This window comes from Panthera uncia, unplaced genomic scaffold (assembly GCF_023721935.1).
Source record: "Panthera uncia isolate 11264 unplaced genomic scaffold, Puncia_PCG_1.0 HiC_scaffold_795, whole genome shotgun sequence".
Taxonomy (NCBI): domain Eukaryota; kingdom Metazoa; phylum Chordata; class Mammalia; order Carnivora; family Felidae; genus Panthera; species Panthera uncia.
Window position 1 is genome coordinate 1 of NW_026059974.1, and position 20,542 is coordinate 20,542.

Here is a 20,542-nt window from a genome sequence, read left to right on the forward strand (position 1 = left end):
GACCGAGACGCCCGAGGAGGGTGCTGGGCAGGGGCGCGGGGGGGGGGGCAGCCGTGCTCAGAGCAGGCTGGAGGACAGGCAGGCACACGTGGTTTTGTGACCATGTGTCTTTTGCAGCTATGTGCTTATGTTGGTGCCCACATTTGGGCTTAATAGTACCGCACCACACGTGTGATACCCCCGAAGCACTCCGGAACGAGCCTCTCCCAAATGTGCTAATTTGGCACGTGGGTGATTTTGAGCCGAAAACAATCAAGGCCCAAAAGACTCGGGAAGAGCTTCTTGCTTCCCCCTTATTTGCCCCAAAGAATTTGGAGAGGGGAGCTGGTGCAGGAAGAGAGCTCCCACAGCAGAGAGGTGCAGAGTCCGGGTGAGGTGTGGTAAGCCAGAGCTCAGACGGGCCTGTTGGTTGATTCCTGTGTCCCATTGCCTCTGCTTGGTGTGACAAGCATTTGTTTCCCAAACATCTTCCCATCTTCCTGTAAATTAATTTCCTTTTCTTTGAAGCCCCTCAGCCTGCTCCCTTCTCCTTATAAGAGGCCTCAGATGTTTGACTTCTTTAAATCTCTCGTGTCTATGTGAGGTTCTAGTCCCTATAAAATTACGGTCTTCTCCTGCAAATCTGTTTGATGTGAACTTAATTAAGAGACCAGCCAAAAGAACGTAAAAAGTGTTGAGGCACCTGGGTGGCTCAGTCGGTAAACGTCTGACTTTGGCTCAGGTCACGATCTCACATTTTGTGTGTTCGAGCCCTGCATAAGGCTCTGCACCGACAGCTCAGAGCCTAGAGTCTGCTTCAGACTCTGTCTCCCTCTCTCGCTACCCCTCCCCTGCTTAAGTGCACTTTAGCACGTGCTCTTTCTCTCAAAAATAAATAAACATTAAAAAATTTTTTTCAAATGAACCTCAAAAGGGTCAAGGAAAAATTTTCCTCCCTGACACCCTGTTGTCATGAGCCCGGACACTTCCCCTTTCTGTGGGCAGTTGCCTCTTCTGCTGGGGTTGGAGATGAGGGAGTGTGTGTGTGGTAAGGAGTGGCATCCTGCTTCCTGCTGTTTGTGCCCTAAGTGCTTCACGTGAGAGGGCAATAAGAGCCCTCAACTGAGGGGCTGGAATCCTCTCTCTCGCACCTACTGCCACATGGCCACAAGCCCTCGTACCCTCTCTGAAGCTCAGTTTCCTCATGTGTAAAATGGGCATGTAGAGCACTGTCACAGAGTTGTTGTGAGGATGTGATGAGACGGCAGGTATAAAAGCGCCCGACTTGTAGAACGTGTTAACCCAGTGACACCTACTCCCTTCCTCTACACAGACCTTACCAGGCACGGTTCTGAGCTGCACCCATAGGTGCCACTTTTAATGGTTCACCCCCGTGCTCAGCCACATACAATCACTTTGTGGCTGAAGAAACAGGCCCACATAGGTTTTGTCACTAGGTCAAGGTCACATATAAGGTTGGCAACAAAGCCAAATTCTGGACATTCCTTATTCCCAATCTCAAGCCTGTGCTGTGTCTACTACACCCATGAGTTTTTCTAGACCTCTCCGTGGAAATCAGCAAAAACCTTCCAAAGAAGTCATCGAGAGAAGCCAAAGACAAACCGACCCCCCCCCCCCCCCCCCCAACCCCACCACCCAAAGTCAGAGTTTGTCTGGTCAGCCAGGAGGAAAGAGTACTCAAGGAAGTTTGCGTAGGTGGCATGAGGCTCAGAGTGTAGGGAGAGAGGGGGAGGAACAGGGAGAGGGAGAGCAGAAGGGGGAGGGGGAGGGAGGGAGAGGGAGAGAGAGAGAGAGAGAGAGAGAGAGAGAGGGAGAGAAGGGGAAGAACCTGCCTTGGTGCTATGCTCAGGAGGCCATGTGAAGGGGAAGAGCAAGGGCCATGGAATCAGTGAGACCTGGGGTCACACGCTGCATTTGCTACTCACAAACTGTGTGACTATGGGAAGCCTTAATCTCTCTGGATCTCAATTTATTTACTGGGAAATTCACCATAATTCGTTCCCAGCCCCACCCGTTTCAATCTCTGTCTCCCTGTCTCCCTGTTTGGGTTGTCACAAGGATTAAATGATAAAGGAGTACGACATACCCTTCATGGAGCCTGGACAGAATAGGCCCCCTTAAACACCACCTTCCTCACCTCCTACTGGCCTCGTCCTACCCCAGGAGATTAATTAGATGTGGCCTTTGCTAAACAGGACTTCCTCAGGATGGATATGTTCCCCTCTCTTCTCTCTTGGAACCCAGGCTTCTAGGGGCCTCTGGGTGGCTCAGTTGGTTGAACATCTGACTCTTGATTTTGACTCAGGTCATGATCCCAGGGTTGTGGAATTGAGCCCCACATTGGGCTCTGTGCTTGGGATTCTCTCTTCTCTCTCTCTCTCTTTCTCTCTCTCTCTCTCTCTGTTCACCTCCCCCCGACCGTGTCTCTCCCCTGCTGGAGTGTGCTCCTGTGCTTTTTTTTTTCTCTCTTTCAAATAAAAACGAACAAACAAACAAACAAAGCAAAACACAAGCTCCCGGACTGGTGAGGGTTCTTCCTGCGAGACTGAAAATGGAAGTGGACAATAAACTGCCTTGCGTCACTCTCCCCATTCTCTTCCGCTGCTGTGTGTTCTCCCAGTGGGCACTGGGTTCTGGCGAGCCAGCAGTTGTAGGAAACAGATCCTTTGATGGTTTTGTTGAAATATCTTGGGAGGCAGAGGTGGGAGGGTTAAGTTAGTCACCCTTTGTGAAGCTACAATCAGGAGGTGATGTTTATCTTGCCCAGCCAGATCCTGCACTAAAATATATCGTGCAATTAGATGTTCTTGAAAAATATGAATTACGGGTTCTCTGTAACCAGGGTTGGGCAAGTCTCTTCTTTTAAGAATCTATAAGTATTCATCAAATACCAGAGAAATAGGTTTGGGGGGCCCAAGTCAGAGATGATCATGACCATGATGGGTGGAGAGAGGTGTAGTTATGGGGACCTAGATTAAAGGCCTCATGCCAGTACCATCGATAGAACTTTCTGGGATGATGGAAGTGATCCATCTTTGTGGTCTCTGATCTAGCGGCCACTTATTTGAGCACTTGGAAGGCGGTGTGATTGGGGAATCGAATTTTTTATCGTATTTAATTCTAAGTAATTTAAATCGCCACATATGGTGAGCGGCTACCATACTGGATGATGCAGCATTATATGGACCGCAGTGTCCCATGAGCAGCTGCTCCTGACCAGGCAGTCTCAACTGGGGATAATTTCTGGCCATACCTAGGACAGCTTGATGTGACTCCAGGGATGCTGCTCCCCACCAACGAACAGAATAGGATTTTGCTCACTGGAAGGACTGAAGCAGAACCAGGGAGGATTTGGAGGCCCCAAAGAAGGGAGGGTGTAGTGCAGGTTACAGCTTGTCACAGGAGTCTCGGTTAGAGGCCAACGTGAGTTCTGACCAGTTTCAGACAGTCCTGCCTCATAGCCTCCGTATCACTGGCCTCGTGGGTCCCGTGAACATCAGAAGTGTCTGGAGCAAGATCAGTAGTTGGCAATAAAGACACCTGATTTTTGTCTCCAAGTGACTCATGGCCCATCTTCCTGGGATAGCGCTGAGCATCGACATGTGGGAGGTGGCTGGTCTCCACTGAGCCCTGTGAAGTAGGGACTCTGCCTACTCTGGCTCAACTTATGCTTGAAAAATGAATGAATGGATGAACACATGGGCTTTTGGGAGCTGCTGGGGTGGGGTGGTGCTGCCCTAATGCAACTCTCTGGTCCTCCTTCATAGGAAAGAGAGCCCTGTGAGCTCACACCAGTGGTGTGTGGTGGTCGAGCACGTGGGTCCTTGGTAAAAGGAAGGAACTCAGCCTGGCTGTGTCTACTGGTCTTCCTTTCCCCTCTTCCTTCTCTGTGTGCTTGCCTGGCCCCGCCCCCCATGGCGCCCCCAGTTCTAAGCCCCCCCATAGATGTCCTCTGACTAGACCAAACTCTTCACTTCACACACCTCAGCTCTGGAAGGTGAAAAATGGCCTCCTTTCTTCTCAGCTGATGTCAAGGAGAAAACAAAGCCTTCCCCCTCTTCTCTCCTCCCTCCTTCACCCACACGAACAGACCAGGGGCAGATTACTGAGTTAAAAATCACTCAGCCAGTTGTTTGGAGGTCCAGATCTAAATGCTGACTATCAGAAATTTACTTTGTGTCCCTGGGCAAATATTTCCCCCATCTGGGCCTGGGTATCTGCGTCCATGAAATGGCAGGGTAGAACAGTCTCTAGAAATGCTAACATTCCACGATTTAAAGTAGATCCAGAGAAATGTGATTATCAGAGGGGCTTAATCACTCCAGGCAGCTTTGCCATTTAAAAGAGGAGATGGTTAACCCAAATGAGTGTCTAATTGGCAGCCTGCGGTGGGAAAGCTCCCTTAAGCAGGAGGCCTTCCAAGTTCACTCGCCTGATCTGGGGTGGTACCTTTCCCTCCTCCACCCCCAAAGGGTCAGACAGCAGAGGGGACCCTCTGTCCCCTCAGGCAGGAAAGGTCCACCTTCACTATAATGCTCTCAGAAGCTATCAGCTGTCCACAGCGGATTTCTGTCATTCCTGGGCTTCACGGAAGGGAAATTTGGCTAGAGAGCAGAAGTTCAGATAAACAGGAATCCTGTGCCTAAAAAATAAATCGCCTGGGAACTTGAACTTGCTAGTGTGATAATAAAAGGAATAGAGGCTGGGGGTCGGATGCACCTGGCTCTTGGCCTCCTTCCAGGCTGTATGGCCGTGGGTGGGTCACTCCACCCAAGCTGTGCTTCCCTCCTCTTTAAAATGAGATCATAACCGGCCCTGCTGACCTTGCTTGGCTGCTGTGGGGACCACAAAGAGTTGACGGCTGCATCTGATGTTTTGTATAAAATGCGGTACACATAAATGCAAAGTGGTGGTGATGGCGTGTTCACCTTCTGCAGCTACAAATATTCTGCACGGTAATAATCAAACAGTGCAGGGCCGAGCTCCTCCCGGCACCGGTGAGCATGTGCAGTGAAACAGTAAGACGCTAAATCACTCATGAGCTGTTTAAAGGATTAGACAGAAATGTTAATAGCAACAGATGTCAGCTTGTTCACTCAAGGAGGACACAACTCTGGCTTCACTGGAGCATTTCTCTGCTGGCTCCAGCCCCAAACGAGGCCACGGCTCTGACCTCTGGTTCAACCCAGAGTGGTCGGGGCTTGGTTTCTGCCCTGAGGTTAAGGATCTGATTGTGAAAGTTGGAAGAAGCCAAACTTCATCTTGGGAGGGTCTCAGTAGAGCAGTAATGTCCTGTAAGATCGGCTGATCCAAACTTTAGAGGAAATGAGAAGCTATAAACATAGCCTGGAGCCTTGCTCTTTTTTTTTTTTTTTTTTCCCACGGAGGCTGTGAGCAGAGCTGAGAGCACTTGCTTCTAGTTGGGGTTTGAAGACACCTCCAGGTCCTTGCACAGTGAGACCTGGGTGGTCAGAGTAACTGCTCAGGGCCTTCCGGATCTAACATTCTAGGGCACCATGAACATGGATGGATGAAGAGAGGCTGACCCAAGGATTGTTCCAGAAAGTATCAAGTTTTCTCCTCCTAGCACTTGGCAGCAAGGTGGACACGAGAGAGAGGCCGTGTCCACATCACCATCTGGAATCTTTGGTTTTAGAAGCACTGAAAGAGCAGAGCCTGAAGTAGCCGCAGGAAAAGACTCAGGGGAACTTCTGACCCTTCCGAAGAGTGGCTGCCTCATGGGCCACCCACACTCACCTTTGAAGGGGGACTGGGCCCGCGTCGCGAGGAAGAGCTTCTTGCTCTTCTTGCCCTGCCACTCCTGGCGGACGTGGTAGCCCAGCGTGTTGCAGTGGCCCTTCTTGCAGCTCAGGCACAGGCCCTGGCTGAAGGTGCCCATGTCGCTGCACTGGTATGCCGTGCTCTGCATGCTGGCGTGCAGCAGGGAGTCGATGAAGAGGTGTACTGAGCGCTCGTGGGAGCATTTTATGGTCTGAGTGATGGCTGCAACACAGGGCAGGAACGATGTTATCACCCCTTGATCCAAAGTACCCCCAACCCAAAGGATGATTGTTTTCAGCGCAGATCAGTGGCATGTTGGGAAGGAGGGGGGCGGTTGCTGAGGCTGACCCACTCATCGACTGAAAACTACAGGAGTGGACCCCTCCCAGTCACGTGGTGGAGAGTTGTCACCCCAGGCACCTCAGGGGTGGGGGGCTCCTGAGGACACCCTGGTGTTTAAATAGGAAGCCTAAGTCACTAAGAAAACACTGAATTATTTAGGAAAACAGGGTAGTGTAATTTATTAAAAAAATATTTATGTCTTGGGGCGCCTGGGTGGCTCAGTCGGTTAAGAATTCTACTCTTGGTTTCGGCTCAGGTCATGATCTCACGGTTCATGAGATTGAGCCCAGCGTCAGGCTCCTTGCTAACAGTGTGGAACCTACTTGGGATTCTCTCTCTCCCTCTCTCTCTCTGCCTGCCTGCTCCCCGCTCCCCCTGCTCACACTCGCTTTCTCGCAAAATAAATAACCTTAAAAAATATATGTTTATGTCTTAAATGGTTAAAAATGTGCACGGGCTGATGCCTTGGGTTGAATTAGCTGGAACAGGCTTGTGTGGAATGTCTCTTAACAAAGCTAGGAAAATGACTGCCAGGTTACTCTTGGGGCTCAGCTAATGGTCTGGTGAAAACTGAGGTCTCTCCCACAATGTCTACTCTCTGCCCTAAAGCAGCCATTGCCTCCATTGGGTAACTGGCCTATAAAACCAGCAAGGGGATTGGCCTCTAGAAGGATACATCCTAGCAACCAGGTTTGCATGGGCCTAAACCAAAACAGCTAGTTTAGGAAGTTTATCTAGCATGGATTTTTGACCTTTTTTTTTTTTTTTTTTTTTTTTTAACTCTCCAAATCTTAACCTAGTCTTTAATAAATTATTCCTAAGGAATGTTGAAGAACCACCATAAGGTATGTAAAGTACCTGATGTGGAGGTACAGCACAGGTCACTCTGCCTAAAGGTACTGAAGGCTAAATGCCAAGATTGGACACCTTAATTCTTGGACTAGTGCTGCATTTGTTGTGCACCTACTATGAGGCAGGTACCATGCTGAGGGCTTTCACTCATCCACTTTCTGAATCTTCCCCACCGCTCCTTGAGGCAGCTGTTATAGATGAGAAAATGGAGCTTCAAAGGCATTCACTAACTCATTCAAGGTCACCTAGCCAGGAGGTGTTGAGGTGCTAAAGCAGTTACCAAACTACCTTCTGTTCAGGTGTGTCGGGAGAACCACCCCCAGAACGGGATCGCTTTAAAAAAAATTTTTTTTAACATTTATTTATCATTGAGAGATGGAGAGACACAGAGCGTGAGCAGGGGAGTGGCAGAGAGAGGGGGAGACACAGGATCTCAAGTAGGCTCCAGGCTCTGGGCTGTCAGTATAGAGCCTGACACGGGGTTTGAACCCACAAACCACGAGATCATGACCCAAGCCGAAGTCGGTCGCTTAACCGACTGAGCCACCCAGGCGCCCAGAGAATGGGATCGCTTTTAAACTTAAAGGTGAAGAAAACTGAGAAAAAACACCTCAAAACGGGGCAAGCACAATAAACATACTTGGTTCCATCACTTTGAAGGTTAGTACAAGAGAGCAAATGGCACTAAGTGGTCAGAGAGGTACTTAAAACTAGTACTTAACTAGGCAACTAGTTACTAATCCTAGAGGCCTGTGTTGAGCGTTGGGAGGGAGTAGATCTGGGAAGAGGGCTGGTTGGTCAGCTGGTGATGGAACAGGACCCGTGAATGACTGGAGGGACACTAATGGGAGGGGTATGTAAGGAATGGCGAGGGGGAGTTCCCAGAAGGTTCTGTCAGGCGTGGGCGGGTGGAAGGCTGGGATGCCGGCCAAAATGAGATAATGTTGAGTGTGAAGGTCATTCTGATGCTGGAGAGGTGAAGGTGGTGATATAATCACAAGAGAGCATGTTCTCAGCTTGGTTTGGGATGATGGAGGTGGGAAGAAGGTACGCGGGGGTGGAGGTCTCCAGCTGGCTTAGTGTGAGTTGGCATGTTTTCATCAGGATGATATTTTATAATAATGAGAAATTTGGAATGCCTATGGAATGTATGAGTTTTGCTGACAGTTTTGTTCGTTAATCCTGTGCATGTTGTCAATGTGCATGTTCTTGGTTCAGTCTCAGATCTGAGAGAGAAGTGGGATCACAGCCCAGATCATGCCACAATCCAGTTCCTGCCCCAGTGTAAAGGAAGTGACAAATTAGAGCTGAACTTTGAATCCGAAGAATCCCAGGAAGGTCCTGTGGGACCAGCTAGATGAAACCTCATGAGAGTGGAAGAGGGGTACTGCCACGCCAGTCAGACCAAGGATCAAGAAGCTATGCTCGATTAAGTGCGTCCAGAATAGACAAAGTCCCCCGGGGTGAGGAAGCTTCTAGAGAAGGAGAAATAACCACAGGGATCAGGACTCCACTTTCAGAAGGGGTAGTACCCCTGGAAAGACTTTGTTGCATACACTGGGTGGGGCTAAGAGGCAGGGATCCCTTCCTGGGGCTCCCCAGCCCACCGTCAGTACTTAGCTTCCAGTAACCACTGCCAGTTAAAAGTAGGGCCTCCTGGGGGGACACCAGCCCTTACCCACTCCCACAAGCCCTCTCTCCTAGTGGGTTTGGTGACCATATACCCTGGGCGCCGACCCTTGCTCAACGGTTCCCAGAGTCCCACAGAGCTGGAGATTCACTGGGTCTGGGGGCGGCATACAGGTGTGGGAGGTAGAAGCCAGTGCAGGCTAGTGCTCTCGGCCTGGCCCTCCTTCTCACCATTTAAGCCGTGCTTGCTAATGTGTTTGTAGAGCTGTAGGAAGTGGCAGCCAGGTTGGAAGTAGCCCCCATTGGGGTAGAAGTCATAGTGTGCTATGGGCTGTTTGATGCCCACGCTCAGGCCCATGTGCTCCCGGGTAAAGGTGTGAATGGCGTCCACAAAATTGGCATCATCTGGTGAAAGACGGTCACTGGGCGAAGATCCCTCAAACAGAGGGCCCGCGGCATCCAGCCCTAACAGGAAAGCAACGGTAAGGGTTAGGTGGAAGCAAGGGGACACAAGGAGAATGCCCTTTTTAGTTTTTTGATGTTATTATACATTCACGAGCTAGCAGGAAGAAGAAAATCCTACGGGATAAGCTTTCTCTAGAAAATCTTGCTATAACCTTTCGCAGTAAAACCACAGTAATTCATGGTGCCGAAAATTAGACACAGGCTGTGCGTTATCTAATGGGGAGAGAGGTCTGCTGGAACTATCCAGTGGTAGAAATAAGGTTATGAGGGAATGCTTGATTTATTTAAGCGAATCAATTTTAAGTACCTCTCAAGCTACTTTCAAGAACATCTGTTTGCATACAAAAAAAAGCCCGCTGTGCTTATTGTAAGTAGTTCTAACCTACCCAACAAAGAAGGAGTTTATTTGCCTGTATGTTGTCAACAATTTCCCCAAATGAGCTGGCTTTTCTCCTACACCAGTGTCATTTCCTTGGAATGTCCAGAACAGCCTTGGGACATCACTGTTCCCCGGTGAAAATGTCATGAGCAAATAGGACGGCTCAAAGCTCTGGTCAAGTGACAGATGTGTGTGCATGAGACTAAGCGCAGCTCCTGGCTGACTGTAGTTGGGGAGTATTTATGCACTCAGAGTTTTTCCTCTGTCTTTTTTCCTTCACCTTCACTGCAAGGCCCTTTGATGTCCCACATCAGCCCTAGCTTCCATCCCTGTTGGGGGTGAAGGAATTGATAGGGGGCGGTGAGAGCGCCTGTCTCCAGCTCTCACCCATGGTTACAAATGAAAGATGTCTTGGTGTGATTTTATTCTGTTCTTCATGGGTATGAGTATGAGATGACAGCAGTGATTAGCTGTCCTGCCGCCTCTGACATGAGTGAGCCTGGCTAATAATGCCTGATGTGGCCCATGACGCCAGCCAGAGTGGAGAGGGTGCTGGGGCCTGGGGTCACCTCCCTGCGGTTCTGACTTAGCCTTCGAGGCCTGGTTGCTTGGCAATGGTTCTCATTGGCCTTCTGTGGAAGGTCTGGTCACCCCCAGCCTATGAAGGGTTAAATCACAGAGGTGGGGCCATGAACAGTGGCCTGTGAAGCAGGGCTCCCCAGTCACCAGCAAGATAAAAAATAAATAAATAAAATAAGGGTGAGGAAGTGAGTTCTCATAATGACAAATTTCTTTCTTTTAAATGTCTGCCATTATCTTTTAACTTCTTCTTTGGTGAAGTGATGGGAATCATAGATGTCAGCTGCCAAAAATGTTCTGACTTGATAAAGTTAAAGGCCACAACAACGCTAGTCATCTCAAATTTCCTTTGAATTGTTTTAGCCTGTGAAGTATTATTGCTTTGACCTGCTAGGTCTTGAAGGATGAGTAGGAGTTTGCCCAGACCAGGGCTGGGTGGGTAAGTGGTAGTAAAAAGTTCCAGGCAAAAAGAAAAGGACAGGCAAAAGCCCAGAAGCATAGGAGGCAATGGCATGTTTGTGAAGTGGAGAAAGACCTAGTGTCATGGACGCCTGGGACTACGGGGAGGGAACGGCTGGAGGGGAGGTCGGAGAACTCTGGGGCCTTGTTTGGGCTTTCTGAGTTTCGTCCTGTGGGTATCTGGGGGCCTTGGGGACTTGGTTAGGGAAATATCTGGTGAGACGTGTTCTTCAAAAACAGAACTGTGGGGCAGCATGGGGGATGAGGTTGGTGTCTATGATGCCTGGGGGGAAAGACCTTCTCACACAACCCCAGTTCTTTCTGGGTATCTGGGGCCGTTCCCAAGTGAGTGTAGAGCTCCCTGCCTCAGTCCAAATAGGTCCCAGAGTAAGACCCGTATGTTTCACAAACGTGGCTGATGTTACTGCACATTTCAGCCTGTGATTTTTTAACTTGCTCATATTGGGCTTTTTAAACTACAGGTTGAAAAACTCTTTGCTGGTAGAACAGTGTATAGAAAGCCTACTTTTTAGGTCCTATTTGGCATGACTACGAGAGGCACCTGTTGGAGGAGAGGCACCAGAAGTTGAGGCTGTAATTTATTCTGAATTCTCGAGGAACAGCAGTCTGTGACAGTGGTCATGTTTGACGCCCTGTAACCAGTCTTCCTGTGAACACTGGAGCCGCGTGAAGAAAGCTGGGGACCTGGTAATTACGGGACTGCTGTAGAAGCGGGTCCTGCACACGACCACGCCCGCCTCTCCCCGCCCCCCGTGGTTGTTAGTTATCAGGCACAATTACCTGTAATTCTCCCGATCTTGTGCTTTCCGCCGATGTAACTGCCAGCGAATCCTGCGACATGTGCACCCAGGCTGTACCCAATTAGGTGTACATTGCTTCGAGAAAATTGAACAGATTCCTGGAAGACAGAGGCAAGATGGTTACAGGGGAGAGCTGCTGGACGGTAACCTCGTGTGGGTCCAGCTTGTTCTTGGCTCCCACCCTGTTCTTTGCGCTGGGTGGCAAATGAGGTGCTTAATTCATCCTTCAGACCCAAACTGGTTTCTCACCTTTTTTTTTTTTTTAAGTTTATTCATTTTGAGAGAGAGAGAGCGCACAAGCAGGTGACGGGGAGAGAGAAGGAGACACAGAATCCAAAACAAGCTCTGTGCCGTGAGCTCAGAGCCCCACATGGGGCCTGAACTCACGAACTGTGAGATCATGACCTGAGCTGACATCAGATGCTTAACCAACTGAGCCACCTCGGCGCCCCTGGTTTCTCACTTTTGCTGGCTCCCACCTTTCAGTCTCAGCTACCTGGGACCCTGCCTGGTGATGCTGCCCCTCTGCCTGCCTTTATTAGCACCTTAATGCCTTGCACGGTGATCCTGTTCATTTGCGTGGGGTTTGATGGTGTTACAGGTATGTTTAGATCCCTCAGCACATCCTAGGGAGTGAGCATAAAAGAAACAGTGGATGGGAGAGGGGAAGATAGTTCTGCAAAATAGGGGTTTAAGCAAGGCATCTGAGGGGAACCTGATGTCCCATCTCCACCCCAGCCCTCCCATTTCTACAGGGTTAGCAGAGCGGTCCTCCCGCCTGGGCTGCTTGGAGACCAGCTTAATTCACTGACACTTACGGGAAGGGAGAGGAAGGGAGGGAAGGGGAGGTCGGGGCAGGGCTCACCTCCAGCCACCGGATGAGAGCGGCCACCTCGCGGCCCACGAGGCGGGTGTTGTGGACAGCCATGGTGTAGTGGTGGTAGGCCAGGGTGAGCCAGTCCGCCAGCCCCACGTTCACTGGCTGGGCCAGCCCAGACTTCAGTGCGGCAACCATCTGCCAGATCCAGTCTTCCAGAAAGCCATCCACCTGCACGTGGGCCCACAGAGTAGTCAGTGTAACCGGGAGGGGCCCACAGAGTAGTCAGTGTAACCGGGAGAGGCCAGAGGGGCCTCTTCTTTCTCTCGCTTCACTTTTTAAATTCTCCAAGTCTTGGCTAACTAATGCTGGATCCTTCTTTCCAGAAAAAAAGGCTTCGGGGTGGGGGGAGGGAGGGGGTCTCTCGACCTTGGCACTACTGACATTTTGGGCCAGATCCTTCTTCTTGTGGGGGCTGTCCTGTGCGTTGTAGCATATCCAGCAGCATCTCTGGTCTCTGCCACATAGGTGCCAGCAGTACCCTTCCTGCCAAGCTGTGAAAACCAACAATGTCTCCAGGCTTTGCCAAATGTCCCCTGGGGGCTACCCCTGGCCTCCAGCTGAGAGCTGTTCTCTTAATGTGTCCCTATTTTAAGAGTTTCTGAGCCTTAAAATCATGGAAAAGTCTGTGTAACCAGGTGCTAAAGCTGACCTATCCTTTGAGCATCAGCTCTGGTACCTTCGGCTCCAGGAGGGAGGCCTGCTGGGCCATGGCCACAGCCACGGCTCTGAATCCCAGCTCCTTTGCTCTCCTCTGGCCCACTCATCTGCTCGCTTTCGAGGGAATAAAGCACCATGGGCTGGAGCATGGCAGGAGCTCAATACCCATTTATGGAGAAACTTTCTGTGTATGCGCCTTGTTTGAGAACCAGCCTGCAGGGTACTCCTGACAGGCTCACAGAACAAAGACATTTGTGTTGCGCCTGCAAGGACAAATAGGAGTTCACTTACAAGAGTAAGGGTGGGCTGGTGAGTGTGGGGCACGGCTGTCTAGGGTGGTCCAGGCAGAAGGAAGAGCACACAGAGTTAGGAAAGGGCCCCGTGGTGTGTTTAGGGAAAGAGTCTGGTGTGGCTCAAGACTAGACAGTGGGAGGCGAGGCTGCAGAACAATACTGATGACGCGGCAGGTCATTCCTAGGTCAGGTGGGTCCACTTACTCATGTTCACCCAGTGCTTTTCGTGTGCGTAGGGCACCTTGGGTTCAAATCCAGACTCTGTCAGTTACTAGCTGCGTGACCTTAGGCAAGTTAGTTAACTTTTCCATGCCTCAGTTTCCCCATCTGGAAATGGGGAAAATAATAGCGCTTTTTCCAGGATTGTCGTGAAGATGAAATCAGTTAATAGATGGAAAGCACTTAGAACGCCGCCTGGAATGTGGTAAGCACTCAGGAGATGTTAGTTACACAGAGTTATTTAGTTATGCAGTTATGTTAATAGTTATTTACATAGCGATGCAGCTGTTGTTGTTGTTATTACTAGTAGTAATAGATATATTCCCATCTAGATTTTAAGAATGAAGAGTGCATTCTGGTAAAAGACCCTGGTAAGAAAACCCTGCTATCTTCATGTAGCATTTTGTAAACAAGATACTTATTTAGTCATTAATTCAGTTAACAAATATTTTTGGAGCACCTTACATATAATGGATACTGTTCCGAAGGAGAAGAGGGAGAATACTGTAGGCAGAAAGCATAGCCTGAGCCAAGGCCAAGAGGAGAGAAATCACAGGAGAGTGGAACGAGCTCCAAGCAGTTGAGTGTTGCTGGAGTCTAAGTGGGGCGCAGGGAAGGTGAGGGGATGCAGGGAGGGTGATGGGGGCAGGAGGAGTGAGGAGGGCAGGAAGAGTGAGGGGAGCAGAGAGGGTGAGGGGGGCAGGGAAAGTGAGGGGGGCAGAGAGGGTGATGGGGGCAGGGAGGGTGAGGGGCGCAGGAGGAGTGAGGGGGGAAGGGAAGGTGAGGGGGGCAGGGAGGGTGATGGGGGCAGGGGAAGTGAAGGGGGCAGGGAGGGTGAGGGGGGCAGGGAGGGTGAGGGGGGCAGGGAGTGTGTAGTGGGCAGGGTCAGAGGGAGAGCACCTGGAAGAAGCCCCAGCTGTGCTGTGTGCAGCCTTTGTGACTTGGTGGCTCTCAGCTCCAGCTTCTCCTCCACCCCTTCGCACATCTCTCCTCTGGATGCATTCCTTCCTTCCCACTTTCTCTCTGTTTTCTTGTAAGGAAAGTCTGTTTGGCTAAAGCAGCTGAAGAAATAGGATACTCTTCTCTACAGTGACTTGCCTCCTTCTAATCCATATCTTCCCGCAGGGTTCCCATTGGAGAGAGTCTGCTCTTTGGTTCCCTTTAAAAACATGTTTCATCTTAGCATTCTGCCCTCTGTTTTTCTTAAAGAAGCATGGATTGAGCTCCTACCCCAGCTGGAGAAAGCCACAGCTAGGAGTTTGCAGTGTGAAGCCTGCTGCAGAATCGGGGGGCCCATTCAAACCCCTCTGACAAAGGCCCAGTGAACTAGGAGTCTTTGAGAGTGTGAACTTGGAGTGTGAGTGTTCTGGGTGAATTTGTGTCCACTGTTGGCTGTGACTATGGTAGCTGCTTGACCTCTCTGAGTGCATTTTCCTGATGTGAGAGATACTAACCCACCTCATAGGGAGGTGTGGGGATTAAATGGGTTGATGTATAATGTAAAGGGTCTAACTTACGGTAAGGCCTCAGTCTATGTTAGGTCTCTTCTTTAGCAGCAGGAAAACCCATCACCACCCTCACTGTGGACCCTGGGGTGTTAGGAACCTCCACTTCCTTAGGGTGGGAGCTCTTTGAATCCTACGGGGAAGCTGCTAGCAGGCTATAGTCACCACTGCTTTCCCCTGTAGCAATGGCAGCACCCCACCTCGTGGCTATACCCATGTGGCATCACCACGTGGTCTACCACGTGAGACCAGGAACAGGGTCTGTTTTGTTCATGGGGGCTGTGAGCCTGCACATAGCAGGCTCTCCTTGAATACATGTGGAAAGAGTGGCTGGTGGGTTGACGGGCTCCTTTTGTTCTCTATGGTAGGAGAGATGAGGGTTTCAAGAGTATTTTTCTTTCTTTTCTTTCTTTCTTTCTTTCTTTCTTTCTTTCTCTCTTCTTTCCTTCCTTTCTCTTTCTTTCTTTCTCTCTTCTTTCCTTCCTTTTTCTTTCTTTCTTTCTTCCTTTTTCTTTCTTTCTTTCTTTCTTCCTCTTTCTTTCTTTCTTTCTTTCTTCTCTTTCTTCCTTCCTTCCTTCTTTCCTTTCTCTTCCTTCCTTCCTTCCTCTTTCTTTCTTCCTTTCTCTTCCTTCCTTCTTCTTTCTTTCTTTCTTTGTTTCTCTCTTCTTTCCTTCCTTTTTTTCTTTCTTTCTTTCTTTCTTTCTTTCTCTCTTCCTTCCTTCCTTCTTTCCTTTCTCTTCCTTCCTTCCTCCCTCTTTCTTTCTTCCTTTCTCTTCTTTCTTTCTTTCTTTCTTTCTTTCTTTCTTTCTTTCTTTCTTTTCTTTCTTTTTTCTATTTCATGCTGAGTGAGGAGCCCAATGCAGGGCTCACGACTGTGAGATCATGACCTGAGCCAGGGTTAGACACTTAACTGACTGAGCCACCCAGGAGTCCCAAGAGTATTTTTCAACTAGAAGTCAGGGAAAGATTTCCAAGTCATGAAATAGACCCCCCAAATCTCTGGAGGTTTCAAGCTGTCAACTGAGCTTCAAATCGTGGGTTGTTGGGGAGCCAGGGAGGTACAATTCTGTCTGGGAGACAAGTCCTTGCTTAGTTTGAGTTCAGTCATTGCCTACAATATTCTTTCTCCCCCTTGTCCAGGATTTTCAGCATCCGAGAAGGGCTACATTTTCCTTAAGAGGCTGCATGTCTCAGTCACATTTCTACTTAGCTATGGCCAATGACTGTAACTGGAAGCATTTCACAGATGCTTCTGGGTAGCTAACCAAAAAAGTACCACTCTTTTATAGCAAAAGCCATTGGATTGTATACTTTAAATGGATGAGTTATATGGTATGTGAATTAGATCTCAATAAAGCTGTTTAAAAAAAAACCCTACTCCTTGACTCCTTTGTGTACACCCTTTACTAATTGTGCTTCCTGGAATAAAGATGTGACGACTGGTGCTCTGGCTGCCATCTTGGATTATAAGGACAAATGCTACAGTCTAAGGGTGGCAGACTACTAAGCTGGAAATGAGCTAGGTCCCTGAGGACTTGGACTGCATACCTCCAGACTGTTGTGTGAAATAGGAACAAACTTCTGGTTTATTTGAACTATTGCCAATTGAGTTTCCGTTACTTGCACCTGTATTTAAACCTTACAGTTGCAACATTTCACTGGGAGACTATGTCTTCTGTAGCTTCCTACCTCCTCTTGTGGAACATGCAGATTCACTTGCATGGACTGCAATCACTTATGGGCCTTCATGTGCTGTGTGATTCTTTGAGCCGTATTTTATTATCTGAAATGTGGAGATAATTCTATTTTCCCTATCCTGCTCATTCATGGCATTGAGATAATCAATGAGATGCTGTGTGGGGAAGCACTTGGAAAATTAGAATGTGCTTTACATTTTAATATTATGCATGAAGTTTTTATCACTGGTTTCCTATCTTTTTATTAAAATTGGACACATGAGGGAGAAAAAAACAGAAAATGTAAAAGCAGAGAGAAAAAAGGCATGTCAGCATTTCCTACCGACCACCCGTGGATTATCATCACCAGAGGCAGAGAGGAGTTGAAGCCACACTGCTGTAACGTGTCTGGGTGATTGAGCCGAATCTGACAGCCCTTATCCGTTTCTTCTTGAAAAAGCAGGAATCTGATCTCTGTCTCCTGCGATGCTTTCTTTGTTTCAGCAGCTCTCGGTCTTCTTCCAAATGGCCCTGGAATATAAGATTGGAGACAGTATTTACCCTGGCATCTGTTCTGCTTCTGCCAGCTCTGGGACAGCCCAGAAGTTTCTAAAAGCACCAGCCAGCGGGGTTGCTGTGAGGTGCTAGAGGTAGGCACGAACTGCAGCTTCAGGGAACCCAAAAGAGCGTGTCCAGCAGAATGGCCATTTCTCCCCTGGGAGATGATGAAGGCTGACCGAGGAGAATCGAACACAGAGGTGGAGGGACCAGATCCTCCGTCCTGCCATCCTGGGGACTATGGGATCAGCCAGTCAGACAGTGGAGTAACTCAGAGACGCTAGGGATATGGAAGAGGCAGTTGTGGAAGATGAGTATTTCACCCCAAATCACACTGCCAGTAAGTGGTGGAGTCAGGATTTGAACACACACCCTCTGATTCCAATTGCCTACATCCCTATGCTGCAGAAACCATGAATAGAGCACCTTTGTTAGATGACACTATGCATTTGCTCATGTAGCTCAGCCTGTTGTCACTTGTAGTCAAATTATACTATGCAGACTTGCACAGACCAGGTAGGGTTGGGGCAGAGAGGATCTCAAAGGAGTGGCTGATTCTGCTTGATGGAGGGAGTAACATTCAGAGAAGACTTTTCAGGGAAAGTGATGCTGATCCTGCCTGGAAGGATGGACAAGGGCTTTTGGGGGGGTGGGTGCATCAGTGGCGGGAGAGAGCAGGGCTTTCTGAGCTGGGGGAACAGAAGAGTTAGGGCTCAGAGGGTGGTACCTTGTGGGCATGAGGAAGAGGAAGACAAGGCTGGGCAGTTGGAATATCCTGGGCCCTGGGATGCTGGGGAGTCTGGACTTGATGCCCTAGATGATAAGGCTGCTGCTAAGGAGTTTTTCAGTAGAAAAGGATAAATGTGTATCCATTTGGAATCTTTCAAAGACTGTGGAAGAATGAGATAGGCAGCGAAAGATTGTTTTCAAGATTTTACCTTCTGTTGTTTTTTCAAAATGCCTTCTAGTCTCTCTTTTAGGGGAGCCTAACCTTGATCTTGAGCCATTTTGGAGTTGTAGTGAGCAGTCACACAACTCTGTCAGGCAGCCCAACAGCTGTCAAGGCCATGGTGTTGGTCAAAGACTGACGCCTTTGCTCAGGGGCTGGGAGAAGCCCGGGGAGGTGTTAGTTTCTCAGGTTGTGACAACAAGATGTGTGACATCTTTTCTGCCATGATTAGGGATCAGGCTGGGAGCTGGGGAAGGTTGCCCTCATCCTCCCTTCCAGCTCATGGTGGGCTCTCCAGGACTGAGGGGCAGCCATAAGACCACACCAGCATTTTTGGTCGGTGAATTCAATTGAGTCCAATTACTAAGGATCCCGACCATTCATTCTGAGCATAAAGTCATTCAGGCTTCTCAGACATTAAGTCTTGGGCTTTTGGTTTCAGGGGACAGCAGGATAGAGAGATGATGAACCTAACAAAGTGCAAGGGGAGGTATTAATGAAACCAATTTTCCTACCCAAAGGTTATTAATTTGAAAGGTTATTAATTTCCTGCAAAGGGCAATGATTTTTCACTATGATGACAGAGTGAAATGCATCATATTTTATTAAAGGGAGATGTGAGTGAGACTGCAGTACTGCTCGGTGATAATTAAGAAAATGTCTGCCACCTGTTTGTCTTTCCCAAGCTTGGAGGCTGCTTGAACTGTCCTCATCCTTGCCAGGGGGGTTCCCAGCTCATGCTCCCCGTTTCACTGGCTGCACCGCCCTCCCGGTCTTCTAAGTAGAAGCTGAAGTGTCACCTTGATCCCCTACACCAGCCTTCCAGTCAATCTGAAGCTTTGGGTTCCCAAATATGCCTAGAATCCAGTTCTCTAGCTAAGGAGCACACTGTTTCTTGCTTGGTTGATTGCAACAGCCTCCCAACACCTCTCTCTCTCTCTCTCTCTGTTTGATCATGACATCATCTCTCACACTGCTTCTCAAAGAATCTTCCTAGAACAGGAATGACTATCATATCCATTAGTGACTTTGAGCTTCATAGTATTGTAGCCAAGGCCACCACCCAGTGATAATCCCTCGCTCCCCAGCTCCTCCCCTCCTGCTCCCCACTGCCAGTGGTTCCCTGCACCTCTGTACTCTCACAAACTCCCCCCTCCCCCATCTCTGCTGCTCCATGGTAAGCCCCGGACCATCCATTAAAATGGAACTCAGCCATCATACCCTCCAGGAAGCCTTCTCATCTAGTCAGAGATCATTACTTCCTCTTGCCGCCAGCACTGTATTGCATCTTTGATTCTAATGTGCTTGTCATGGGACCTGGTAATTTATTTGTTTAGGTGTGTGCTGTTTCCTCCACCAGGCTGTGAGCTCCCGGAGGGCAGTGCTGGTAGGTGCTCAATAAATGCTTACTGAATGATGCGGTATTCCATGCATCCAGGTCTCAGGTCAAAGGCTAAGGTTTGATTTGTCCACCATGTATGCACTGGTACTAAATGTAACCAATTTTCTTGTACTTAGTGATGGAATAGTTATATCTTCCTTTGTTTCAGGATAGCTGACTCAAATGCTAAGAAAACTATAAATGAAAATAAAACGGGGATAGAAATAGTACCTATCTCATGAAGTTGTTACAAAGATTAAATAAGATATTTGTAAAGAGCTCAGAACAATGCCTGGCACATAATTAGCACCTATGTGAGGCTGTGTTGTTAAAATAAATACCAACTGGAGCATCCAGCATCCTGCATTTTTGATCTGTGAGATCCTTTCTTTCTGTGAAAACTTAGCCCAGTTGCCCTCTCAGGACCAATTCTGTCTTACGTGCATTTACTCTGGATTTGGCTGGAGAATAAGCTTGGCCGGGTGTCTAGGGCCTCAAGGCTCTTCGGGAGAGTCCTATGGAGAAACAGCTGTCAGAAGGAGAAGCCCTCAAACAACTGAACTGAACTGGCTTCTCCCTTTTCTTCCTGGCTTGGCTTTCTTTTGGCACGCATAGGAGTGAGGAAGTTATGTTGTATGTATGTGTATATTCAATCATTTATTTCCTCAACAAAAACTTATTAGCATATTTTATTATATTATGCCTTGGGCCTGGCTAGGTACTCTTTGAAGGCACACAGGACACCGCCTCTGTTTTTCAGGAGTCCCCAGTCTGGTGGGAGAGGCAAGTGTGAGAACCACTCATTGCATGTGGTTGCTGTAGGTGCTGCAGGGGAGGGGTGCCCTGAACAGGGGCTAGAGATGTCCAGAGAAGATGAGGCATCATTTGAGTCTAGAAGGATGAAAGATGCTTTAGGAGCTCACATCTAGGACAAACTGCTGAAGAAAGTGAGACTCTGGTATCTAAAAAAAAAAAAAAAAAAGATTTCGTGGAGGACATGAGTGTTGAAGGGCTGTTATGGAGAAGAGAGCCTAGAATTCTTTTATGCAACTCTAGGAGATAGAAATGGCATCAGTGAGTGGGTGTGACATGGCAGAAAATTTTAGACTTTAAGTAG

General features: G+C 48.8%; 1 protein-coding gene across 1 annotated transcript; it reads right to left on the bottom strand.

Moving 5' to 3' along the window:
- Positions 1-4,644: 4,644 nt before the first annotated feature.
- Positions 4,645-16,997, bottom strand: LOC125918445 (hepatic triacylglycerol lipase-like). Its single transcript, XM_049624444.1, has 5 exons — positions 16,881-16,997; positions 12,173-12,355; positions 11,288-11,405; positions 8,836-9,069; positions 4,645-6,003 (listed from the first exon to the last, which is right to left on the bottom strand). The coding sequence occupies exons 1-5, from the start codon at positions 16,899-16,901 to the stop codon at positions 5,507-5,509; spliced, it is 1,053 nt and encodes a 350-aa protein (XP_049480401.1). The 5' UTR covers positions 16,902-16,997; the 3' UTR covers positions 4,645-5,506.
- Between the last annotated feature and the right edge of the window lie 3,545 nt (positions 16,998-20,542).

Excerpts from the sequence above, each read along its gene's own strand:
- LOC125918445 (XM_049624444.1), bottom strand. The coding sequence starts at position 16,901 with ATGATAATCCACGGGTGGTCG. Across the intron at positions 12,356-16,880 it reads TGATAATCCACGGGTGGTCG|GTGGATGGCTTTCTGGAAGA; the intron begins GTAGGAAATGCT and ends GCCCACGTGCAG. Across the intron at positions 11,406-12,172 it reads CTCTCATCCGGTGGCTGGAG|GAATCTGTTCAATTTTCTCG; the intron begins GTGAGCCCTGCC and ends TCTGTCTTCCAG.